Source organism: Anopheles arabiensis, chromosome 2, assembly GCF_016920715.1.
Source record: "Anopheles arabiensis isolate DONGOLA chromosome 2, AaraD3, whole genome shotgun sequence".
Classification (NCBI taxonomy): domain Eukaryota; kingdom Metazoa; phylum Arthropoda; class Insecta; order Diptera; family Culicidae; genus Anopheles; species Anopheles arabiensis.
The window spans coordinates 83636616-83648272 of record NC_053517.1 but is presented as its reverse complement, the minus strand read 5'-3'; the positions used below and the strand labels follow the sequence as shown (position 1 = coordinate 83648272).

The following is an 11657-nucleotide window of genomic DNA, read 5'->3' as shown; positions in this document are numbered from 1 at the left end:
TCGAATGCACCACAGCACCAGCAGCAGTTCTGGTGGAATGTTTGACCCGTTTTGGAACAGGAGAGGGGGAGGAATAATTCCACCGAAAAATGTTACCCAAAAAACACCTTTCACGAGAACACCGACGAGATCGGTGTCTAGACTAGAAAGAGGAGTTTTGGTAGCATGTTGGGAAAGAATTTGCATGAAAGCTTTCTTTAAAAACGAAAAAGCATGAATAAACAACGCCGTGAGGAGTTGTGTGGTCGATGACGAGAAGGTTAAGCCAATTAGATTGAAATGCGGTGTGTTTTATGCAAGGATTATGGGATTTTCATTCAAATTTTGTTGCTCTTCTTAAATAACACGTAGTTTTAAACAGGATTATGATAGCTTTTAGCGTTGCCGTTGCTGTCTTTCTTAACAGTTATTTAGCTCTTCTTTTAAACCATATTTTTGACAACAAGTTCAGCTCTATTGAATCACTTTCCTTCCCTTTATTCTCTCTCTCTCTCCTCTTTTTGAAGGTCTCTACGGCACAATAACAAACCCCATATGGCATTTCGTCTTCATTTCAGTGCGTGTAATTTGATCGTTTAATCTCTCGCAAAACACTTCCGCACGAATTGACACGTGTTTCTCATTTTTCGTATGCAAAACTGCCTTACCACGTGCCTACGGTTAATGGGAATGTACCAACAATACGAACAACAATGCCCCAAAACACCAAATACCATCCACCCTGCCATCACCATCATCATCATCATCATCATCACCATCACGATCGGTAATGATCGACCCGTTTACCACTAAGGCACACCACTTGTACGCACTGGTCTGCTTTTCCAGCGCAACGCGCAACAACTATCATTGTGCATCCTGATGAAGCATAAACCCGTCATCGTTTAGCCGTAAGCAATCATCAGCCGTGGTACACAGCCGCGCTCACATTCCGCGCGTAATCACATTCAATTTTGTCCACTAATAAATGTCGATCGTTTTTTGCATTAAACGGTAGTTGTAAGCGTGTTGGGTTTGTGGTGCCGTGTGGCAACCATTAAACATTTGCGGTAAACCATTTACCATTTTACGATCGACGCGGTAAAAGGCGCACGATGAAGAAGCACGGGGAGACGGGTTCGAAGAAGCATTCATACGAAAAGGCTCCACCAAGCCGCACTTTAATCGTTCGGCCACGGAATGACCAATATTGCATTGTAAAATGCATTTTTAAATACAACCGCAACCGCCCGAAAACCAGGGCGGTAAATACAGTTGTTTTACCGGGAGATGCGACGGAATGGTTTTTGATGAAGTGTGTTGGTTTAGCTTCTTTTTATATTTCTTCACCCAGCTGCCAATGTTGCGTTGTGGGTTTTTGTGGTGAAAAGTGTTATCCGGTTGGTGAATTAAAAAAAAGTGAAACTGTTGTAAATTAATTGAATCACCCGGTAGGGCGTTAAAACCGCACGACTCAATGGGTAATTTACTCATCAGAGTTACTAAGTTGAGATCTCCATGTTGAGTGCATTTCAGACGTATAATTTTGAGTAATTTAGTAAGCAAATAAGCTGTCTTTGATAAACTTTTCATTCAACCACAATAGTTATTTTGTTTGTTAAATTTGAATTATTTTCATTACGATCTGCGTTTAATTCTAGGTTCGTCGCTTAAATCTTTCTGGTCTATAAAGGACAACTCATACTAAAATTAATCACATGTAGTATCAATTTTATTTCTCCAGCTCTAAAAATTTCTTTTTTAGCTTATCATTCTATTTTCCATGTTTAGAGTCCATATATTAGAAGGCACCTTTCAAATTCCTTCCATTCTTATCATTATAATTACAGAAAGGCCAGGCGTCTCCATTGGTGTAATTTAATTGTGGGTTAGGGTGTAAATTGCTTGTATCAGGTCAATTTGCTTTAATTTAATTAAGACAAGAAATAACATTATAATTAACAATCAAACCATTATAATGAGTTACATAACATTCAAATCTTCCTGAGCATGTGTTTTGATTCATTATATGATGGTATATGGTATATGTGTATGCTTCATACGTTACGGTTAATAATTGCCCATTTGCTAAAGGCAATACAGGCGGTCCCCGAGATACACAGCTAATGGGGACCGAAAATGGCCGCAAAATACCACGTACCTCGAATATCGAATAATAAGTCGAAATTCGTGATTTCCAGCCAAAATATTACTAACTTTCGTGTAATTTTTCAAGTAGGGGGTAGTTTTAGACTATTAATTAATTATTGGATATGATTCTGACTTTATATAACAGTTTTAAACTTTTAAAAATGCATTCAATCATTTGATCAAAAGGGAAATTATTTGGCATTTGACAATTGTTTTATTCAAACAGAATAATTTGCTCAGAAAACTGTCAAATTTAGAAAACCACGTATCTCCGAATCCGCGGATAAGAGGTACCGTGTATTTCGGGGACTACCTGTACTTACAAAAAAAAAGTCCATACACAAATTATGTTTCATTCTTAACTCAAAAGAATCTTTTAATGAAAATGATTTTAAATTTTTTCGCTAAATTTTCAACGCAATATTGGCTTCAAATAAACGTTATTTTGTTATAAAATGAATGTGTGAAATGATAAGATGAATCAGACTAATAACTTCATACCGATACATCAAAACTTTAATGCCATACCATATCATTGCAAACACTGTACCAATTAAATTATTAACCATATCGGTTTAAAATGGTTTCGCACCCTTATTCGCTCATCCACTTCAGTAGCCGCCGACGGCGATGCTCTGAAATACGCTCATCAGTTGAAGCCAAATTCATTCATAAAGAGAAATTATGCACTTTACATTCAATTTACATTGATTGGCGTGTTAAAGGTAAAGTTTATAACTTTATAATTCATTGTAATCAAGCAAATTAAAATTAACCTGTCCAAGGTAATCAACATCATACTTATTGAATATTGATGCATGCTTCAGCATCTATTCCACGCTAAATGACCTTTTCCTCTCAAGGAGTTAAGGAATCTATTACACTGTGAATAATCAATTTTACTTTTCCTTTTATTAAACTTTAGTCCAACAAAACAATAACTAAACGCTGCAGCAAGAGCTTACTAATTCAAAAACCTTACATTTTTGGCCATCACTGTAGCAGAGTAGTTCATGTTTTATGGTAATGAATCAACACCGATAGCCACGCCCTCTTTTCCAGGTAGCCATTTACCCTTTGTACGCCCTTTTGAATCGGATTTTGATAGTGATTGTTTCCATTGATAAACCTTTTTCGAAAACTAAAATAAAAATTTTGCTGTTTTTTAAATTCAACTGACAATTATAGATTGAAAATAGTAATTCATATATTATAATTAAAACAGCTCTTAAGTAGTTTTAAAAGAAAGAATAAAACTAGCAATTATATGTTGTTTTACAACGCAATTTACATCCTTCACATCCTAAATATGTTAACAATACAAAATCATCACAATTTTCCATAGCCTGTATAGAAAAATGTCCCAACGTGGTAGCCAAGTTGTCTGATTGTGCTACACACAAGGAGGGGAGAACATGGAGCCCGGGTCACTTCAAGGCAATTGGTCACCATTGCCCTCGCCAGCTGTCACATTTCACGGTTGCACGGAACTACCAACCGTCGTCGACTGTGCCCAACCGCGGGTAATTGCAAAATCAGTGCCCCCCGGGCACCAGAGAGTACCGAGAACCGAGGTCGCTCCAGACCCAAACGCGCCGTACGAGATATCGGACCAATTATAGACCGCATCGGCTTCGTCTGGTGACTGCGTTGTCGTCGTCGGTAGCCAGACTGCTCTGTCCGTCCAATTTTTGGCCTCCGGGGTTGGAGAAAAAAATCCCCAAACGGTTGTACGCTAACCGGAACATACGGACAGAACCTCCATCTTTACTTCTCCCGGCTAGGCTCTGGCACGGAAGGCAAAACAAGAAAACAAAAGCTCAGAACAAAGAAAAGCAGGCTTGTGGTCAGAACGGTGTGTGTGCCGTGCGGTGCCTATAAGGCCTGCGTCTCGCGTTACGTTTTCACGGGGGCAACGAATCGACATAGCACCGATGACAGTGACACTTGGGCGATCGTGTCATTCTGCCGGGTCGAGGCCAACAACAACCGGAGGGCGGTTTAAAGAAGAGGGGGGGAGCGATTTCGATGCGTTCCGTTTCGACTCGAAAAGGGAAGTAGTGGGGCTGGTGGGGCTTGAGGAACCCAACACGGACGGGCCAATTTTCTGCACAAAGCGAGCCAGTTTTTACTTCCCCATTCTGCCGGCCACACACCGCCCCGCCGGCTGGTCCAGAAAGGCCAGATCATTTCGTTTGAAGTTTATGCAAAATTCAGTTTAATACCCTCTTTTTCTGTTCTTCAAACCGGATGTGTTAAACCGCACGATAAATGGCTATTGATTAGATAAGTGGGAAATGTTAGCAAGCAAATGGCAATAAAGCCTCATTTGGTGCTTATGCATTATTTTGTGTTGACAGAAGTTTTTGCCATTTATCGCATCACAACATGAGAAACGGATTGAAATCACGCAAATAGCGAAACAATCAATCAGCATTTGCAAATGAGGTAAGGAATGATTGGCACAGTGAGGTTTCATAACACTGTTGACGGTTGTGGAATAATTTATTTACCAGGTAGGTAAACTTGATATGTGGTGATGTTACGTGACGATCATTTACAATAGATTCGATAAATATTTGTCAAAGAGTGCCCTATTTTTGTGTTAACATTAAATCAAAAAGACCACTTCTACCATTCATACTTCATACTTCATACCATATCTCAACCAATGACTTTCATTGCAGGGCATCCGCAAAACAATTTGTGCAGTCAATTTAAATCAACTTTTCCTGCAAACATCAACAAAAAGAACATCTTTTCGCATGTTAAGTTTTCATTAAAAAACTATTCAAATGCTTTGTATAGTGTGTTTTTGTTTTGAAAAGCTTGATTTAAGTCTATATATTAAGTAATGTTAAATTAATCATCAGTTCAAATAATCAGTACATGGTATTGCTATTACGACCTGGTAGTTTAATCCTAAGCAAACTGAGTGCTCTGTTTTGGGAACACCTAGGATAGTAAGTTCGACACATGCTTTACGATCATTAGGTCGAGGTAGAATGTTGACTCGTTGAACGTCTTCAAACTCGCAAAAGATCAGGCTCCGGGTTGGAGCCCCGTGTTCAGTTAGAGCCTGTGGTCGGTTGACGCCCTGTCTCTTCTTTGCTCGATAGAGGGGCCTACTTCGACCTAAGACTAGAGAGACCTAATTATTAACGCTACCTATACCCTGAAGGCAGGGCACAAAAGTTTGATTAAGACATGTATTGAGCGTATTCAGAAAAGTGGACAAGAAGGGCATTGACTTGACGCATTTATGTTAATGTGCAAAGCTTTCAATAAGGTTCACTGCTTTTTTACTCTAACGTTCAAACAAATAGGTAATTATGCTATCTTGAGTTTTATTTCTAAGAATTGCAAAAGCTCCTGCGCACGCTACGCTATTAGTTTTAATAAACAATTAATTTTACATTTGATTAGGATAAATTCCAGGATAAATAAAAGGATAAATTTCCAATTCATAATGGCGATCCATTACCTTATCCTGTTTGAAGGCATCATTTGCGTCATAATATTATTATATTATTACGCTAGCATTATAAGATTCAGTTCATCAGTAAATGTAAAAATAAACATGAGCTGTTCAGACGAAATAAATAAAAAAATAATAAAATAAACACAATCAAGTACATTTTGCAATTCAAAGCTACATCGTGTTGGGGATGGTTGGGACGATCCAGTGGAATAATTATTAGGCGCACCAAATCCAACAAGACTGTAATCATTATTGGTGTCCTAATTGGAATCTAGTTCCGATTGGCATTGGATACAAAAAAGCACACAAAATCAATCATAAGAAGGAAAATTGCAGTATTAGATTGGAATGGAAAGATATATGAAATTAGTAGTCTTCTCAGGGGTTCTGATACTTCTGGCATACCTTCTGATGGATTCAATGTTACCCTTTTTGGACAGAAACATTTCCAACATGAATCACTTTCCGTAGGAGATAGCATCCACAAAGTGTACCTAAATTATCAGAATCGCTGAAATAGCAAATTCGAAGTACAGTCATACTAATACGAAATATTTCATATATAAATGCTCTATGCGGGGTCCAAATCCCATTTCGGACGAACCCTCCTTTACATAAGCTACAACTACCATCTTTTATTTCTTGAAGTCACGCCAGCTTACGGTAGACTTACATATTTCACCTTGCTACGGCAGACGGGTATCGGTACAATCGCCAACCTGCACGAAATGACATGATGCCCGTCGTTGGTTCTAGTAGTGGGAAAAATGAAGTTTGCATCGGAGTCGATTCTGGCTAACTCCGAAGTTTTCTGGAAGTGATTCCAAATAGTAGGTCCGAAATTAGTTTCCGGAATCGATTCCAGAATCGGTTCCGGAATCTTAATCGGCTTAGGAGGCTTAGGAATTGGGTCGGAAATCAGAATCGACGTCGGAATCGGAGTCAGTTTCGGCATCTCCAAAAGATTAGGTATTTTCATCCAATGATGCTACGTATTGATAGCCGCAAAGAATCCAAATTTATTTGTAAACGATCCTTTCTTATGAAGATTTTCCGATAGATTTCGCTCCTGAAACATCGTATTTCAAATCAAAAGATCTGATTCTCATTCCGGAGCAAATTCCAATTCTGGAGTCAATTATGATTCCTTTTCTGGAGCAAATTGCGATTCCAAGGTCAATTCTGAATCCGGGGCCGATTCGGATTCCAGAGCCGATTACGAATCCGATTAGGATTCGTATTAGACTCAGGAATCGGCTCCAGAAACAACTCCACAATCGACTCTGGAGTCGATTCCGATCACGGAATCGGTATCGGGTAGGTAAAGACTGTCTGCGCGGTACTTAATAGGTTTCGATCAAACAATGTTCTTGCACTGAAAAAACACACGACACAACTTTATTCATGTAACACACGCACACATACAGATACAGTTTAAAGACTACACCCGTTGTTCCGTACGCCCCAATCCGGTAGTGATTCCGCTCCATCCATTTTGCGTCCCCATTTTATATATTATCCTCATTTGGCATAGGGCAGTAGACAGAAGAAGTGCGTGATAAAGAAAAATGCGCCACAACGATGACTTTACTGCTGATACTCTACCCGCTCCTTGTTCGGATCGGTACGATCCAACCGGTACATGTACGCCCGGCTGCTGGCCCCATTAATCTCGTTCCGATCGATCGGCACATACTTTACCAGCTCATCGTCCTGCTCGCCGAGCAGCTTCTTCAGCTGCTGCACCTCCTTGTCGCGTGCGAGCGACGCCAGCTTCTGCAGCAGTTCCGGATCTTCCTCCAGCGCTTCGTCCAGCACCTCCCAGGAGATAAACTTCAGATCGGACCCGAAGAACAGATCGTCCGACAGGATGTCGATGATGTGATTGAGATCGAGCGGGCGAATTTTCTTGTACGATTTGCCGAGATCGTCCGGTACGAGCGAACCGCCACCGTTGGGACGCTTGGCCGTTTTCATGTACCGCTCGAACCAGCTCGAGCCGTGAGCCTCTTGCGGGGCCACTGCTGCCATCTGAATGAAGTAGAAAAGAGATATAGTTTTTAAAATTTATGATGTAAAATGTGCCTCTCAAGCCGACTCACATGAAATCCACCGGCACGCCGTCCTATACGGGGCACACTTTTCGACTGCTTGAGGAAAAAGTTCTCCAAATCGCCCCGCCGTCCAATGCGGGGCACACTCTTGGACAGCTTGATAAAGAACCCGGGCGATTCGCTACCGATTGCGTAGCAGATGAGGGCAAAAAACACAACCAACTTCATCGTCTATCGTTGGGGGTCGGCGGGTGATGCTTTCTTTCCACGGTGGCCTTCTGGATGGGACTGTTTGTTCAACCTTACAGTCGAATCTGTATTTATACGGTTGATTTTTCCTCAAACAGGCAACGGTTTTATTCACAGCGCCCCTATCGGATTATGCAAATGCAAATGAGGTCGCTTGCCTCGTGCGGGGTTGCCGCCGTACCAGACGGATGGTTTGTTTTCATCTATGTCTGTTTTTATTGATTTTTACTCATCCAGTGGGATATTTCCCGGCCAAAACATTAGCTGCTTCTCGCTAAGCAAAGGTCGTCCAATATGGAAAGATTCGTTGAAGAGCGAAAGTAGCATTTTCACTTAAAATGGAACCAACTAGTAAGCGAAACGTCCACTCTACAACAAAATCGAGTGGTGGATTGAATCTATCAGTGGATTGCAGCCCTTAGAAGCGTTCCTACAACAGGTGAATTGACCTTTGATTGAGTGATAGAGAGGCTTATTGGCGACGCATATTCAAACTTTTCCTCCTAACTGGTCGTTATGTCTCTTTAAGTCGCCTTTGTCATCTCTTCAAAGCAAATTGCTCCCCTTTTCCTGATTCGTAATAAATAAGTGAGTATAATTTATTCCGCAACCTGTTCCAACACACGCCCGCCACCGACCCTCACACCAGCGAGCTCTGCTCCCACTGGCTGATTTCGGTCGGCAGAAACTGCATCCGCTGAACGGCCTGACGTATCTGGCCGTACGTTAGCAGCAACCGATGCAGCTGGTACTCCTTCTGGACCTTCGCCAGCCCGCCCCCCGTAAGCGGTGCGACAAACTCCAGCTGCTTCAGATGCTCGAACGCTTTCAGCACGACCGGCCGCTCGATGCCCTGCATGCTGGAGCTGCTGTTGGCCCACTTGCTGAAGCGCGTCAGTATCATCTCAAAGTTGAACGGATCGCGATCGTAAATCTCCGAATGGTGCTTGATCGCGATGACGAGACAGATCTCGAGCACGGAGGATCCGGCCAGCAGCTTTACCTTGTCGTCCGATTCGTACCGTTCGCCCAGCTGCTGGATGGACTCGATCGTAATGGCCGGATGTTCATCGTCCAGCCCGTTCACCAGCTCAAACAGCTGCATCCGGAACGGCCCTTCCAGCACATCGTACTCGTACATGTTCTGCAGCACCGTTTGCACCTCCGCACTCTTGAGCAGCTTGTCGATGGTCCGATTCCACTGTGTGACCCATTTGGAGGGTAGGCTGTACTGGCGCGGATTGAACAGATTGCGTAGCAGCGCCAGCTCGTCGTTGTTCATCACGTCCGGCGGGATGGTGGGATGGGTGGCAGCGAACGTGCGTACCTCCTGCTCGGTGGGCAGCTTCAGCAAGCTGCCAAAAAGCTCCAACCGCTCCTCGAACCCGTCCTCCCGCGGGAGCAGAAAGATTTGCCGATGGGAGAAGCGTGACTTAACGCGCTTCTCGAGCAGCTCGATCACGTCCAGGCGGGCGGTCAGGCCCAGCACACAGATCGGTGCCTGAGCGGACTGGGCCACGTCGAACAGGTTGTACAGCAGCGTCTGGTTGTGGTGCGAGCAGAACAGATCGAACTCTTCCAGCAGAAAGATGACGCTCTTGGATTTCTTCCGATCGCCCGCCTTGAGGCATTCCAGCAGGAAGGCAAGATTTTCCGCGAACGAACCGAACACTTTACCGTCGACGGCATTTTCGAGATTCATTTGGGCGGTTGCTGATTTCAAGGCAATCCGATCGTCGATGTGTATCAAACCGTTCAGGTACACGACCAAACTGTTGCGGTGGAATGTTTCTTTGGACAGCAGTTGGACCAGCACGGATGTTACCAGCTGGAAGTAGATACGTGCCCCAGCGTGATTATTAAGATGTAAAAGAATCATTCTAATACGGACGTCACACGAGGCGTAAACTCAAAAAGTTTACGCTTGATTTGTATGGGAGAGCGTAAACTTCCTGTCAAAAGATTTCAGGGTTGTATGGCTGAAATCCAGTTTACGCCAAAGTTTACGCTTCGTGTGACGTCCGTATAAGGACAACTTACGGTGGTTTTGCCGATCCCTCTCGGTCCCAGCAGCAGTGCACTGTTTGATTCACCATGTTCCGCGGTGCGCTCGAGCAGGTCGTGGATTTGTTGCCGCTCCGCTTCGTACCCGTGAAACGATGCGCGATCGGTAAGCAGACGGGCTTTGAGGAACCTGCGCGTGTTGTCCAAATCACTGCAGCCGTCCGGCATGATTCGTATTTTCTTTTTGGTCAGTCAGTTAAGTTCTTTTTAAATTATTTTATCACAGTTTTGCTTGTCGCTTGCCGCAGCCACCACCGCAAGGTAAACAACTGGTGACGTTTGGCGCCAAAAGCGTAGTTTCGTTCAGGCTGTTGTTCGTTAAGTTTTGAATGTTTCATGCACGATGTTGTATTATTTGTACATTTAAAAAAATACATTTGAGCAGCAAATTAGATAAGAAGGTTTTTAGATTTTTTATAATTTCTGTTCTAGAATTGAAAAAACTAAAAAATAAAATAAATCAACTTGAAACTCTCTCGAATTATGCGCGATGTTGTGCGATGTTTTTTTTGTCAAACCCAACAGCCGCAGTCCAACCTTCAACCTACCCTGCTAAACACACTGACATATGACCAGAGTGACCAGAAATACAGATTTATCTGTATTTCTACCGATTTTTTATATGCCTACCGATTCACAGATGACCGCCCTAAAACTACCGCTTTTTCATTTATCCTACCGAAAACCACAGATATTCGATTTTTCAGTCGTTTAAGCTTAATATGTGACGCTTGGGATGCTGTTTCAAGAATCGCTATCCTCATTTGTTACTTAGGGCGGTGGCAACGCTTTTTCGCATGCGATTTTATCGGACGGCGGTCAAATTTTTATATGGGATTTGACAGATAACGTCGGACGACGAAATCCCACGTCCGACGTTATTTGTCAAATCCCATACAAATCTCGTCCGATAAAATCGCATCCGATGAGCGTTGCCACCGCCCTAAGGCCCGTGTCTGTGCTCCATCGCATGCGATTTTATCGCACGTGCTGTCAAACGCTTTTTCGTATAATATAGCGATTATTTGGATGATTTTAATAATATCCCAAGTGCCACAAATCCACTAAACGACCACTAAACGGCTTCTAAACGACTCAAGCACTCTACCTAAACGGAATATAGAATGACTTCGTTTAGCAGACGGCAAACGACTCATGCGTTCTAAAAATAGCAAAAAAAGCTGGTGGCGCTCTCTGTTGGTGGGATACCCCAACCAGTTGAGCTTCATCGCTTGGAGGAGAGCTTTCTCATTTCCTCTGTACTGTTGTATGGTTTCGTATTGAAGTTATGCATCGCTAGAACTAGAACGGCGATACGATTGTTTAAATACTAAACTCCAATGGAAACCACCAGCACTGAAGCAAGTGAGATTTAAGCAATGGTCGTTGGTGTTGATACCCACGTATCTGACCACACGACCATTCATATAGATTTTTGCTCGGAAAGTTAGAAGGCTATATAGGTAATGATAAGATGAAACTTGTCGAAACACATTGCAAGAAAAGGGTAGCAATATAATAATGAGTTGTAATACGCCATCTATTGATCAAACCAATGAAGCTGTGGGGCTTTCATTTTTTTCTATGGATATTCAATTTTCCAGCCGTTTAAGCTTAATCTGTGGCGCTTGGGATAACGATTATGAAAAATTTAGTTGAGATTGTTCCTACAAAACACC

General features: G+C 42.6%; 2 protein-coding genes across 2 annotated transcripts; both read right to left on the bottom strand.

Moving 5' to 3' along the window:
* Positions 1-6978: 6978 nt before the first annotated feature.
* Positions 6979-8394, bottom strand: LOC120896979. The gene is made up of 2 exons (XM_040301531.1): positions 7714-8394; positions 6979-7642 (listed from the first exon to the last, which is right to left on the bottom strand). The coding sequence occupies exons 1-2, from the start codon at positions 7891-7893 to the stop codon at positions 7199-7201; spliced, it is 624 nt and encodes a 207-aa protein (XP_040157465.1). The 5' UTR covers positions 7894-8394; the 3' UTR covers positions 6979-7198.
* A 94-nt stretch (positions 8395-8488) lies between these two features.
* Positions 8489-10755, bottom strand: LOC120896978 (origin recognition complex subunit 4). The gene is made up of 2 exons (XM_040301530.1): positions 9955-10755; positions 8489-9742 (listed from the first exon to the last, which is right to left on the bottom strand). The coding sequence occupies exons 1-2, from the start codon at positions 10144-10146 to the stop codon at positions 8555-8557; spliced, it is 1380 nt and encodes a 459-aa protein (XP_040157464.1). The 5' UTR covers positions 10147-10755; the 3' UTR covers positions 8489-8554.
* Positions 10756-11657: the final 902 nt, after the last annotated feature.

Excerpts from the sequence above, each read along its gene's own strand:
- LOC120896979 (XM_040301531.1), bottom strand. The coding sequence starts at position 7,893 with ATGAAGTTGGTTGTGTTTTTTGCCCTCATCTGCTACGCAATCGGTAGC. Across the intron at positions 7,643-7,713 it reads GGCGTGCCGGTGGATTTCAT|ATGGCAGCAGTGGCCCCGCA; the intron begins GTGAGTCGGCTT and ends TACTTCATTCAG.
- LOC120896978 (XM_040301530.1), bottom strand. The coding sequence starts at position 10,146 with ATGCCGGACGGCTGCAGTGATTTGGACAACACGCGCAGGTTCCTCAAA. Across the intron at positions 9,743-9,954 it reads GAGGGATCGGCAAAACCACC|CTGGTAACATCCGTGCTGGT; the intron begins GTAAGTTGTCCT and ends ATCTACTTCCAG.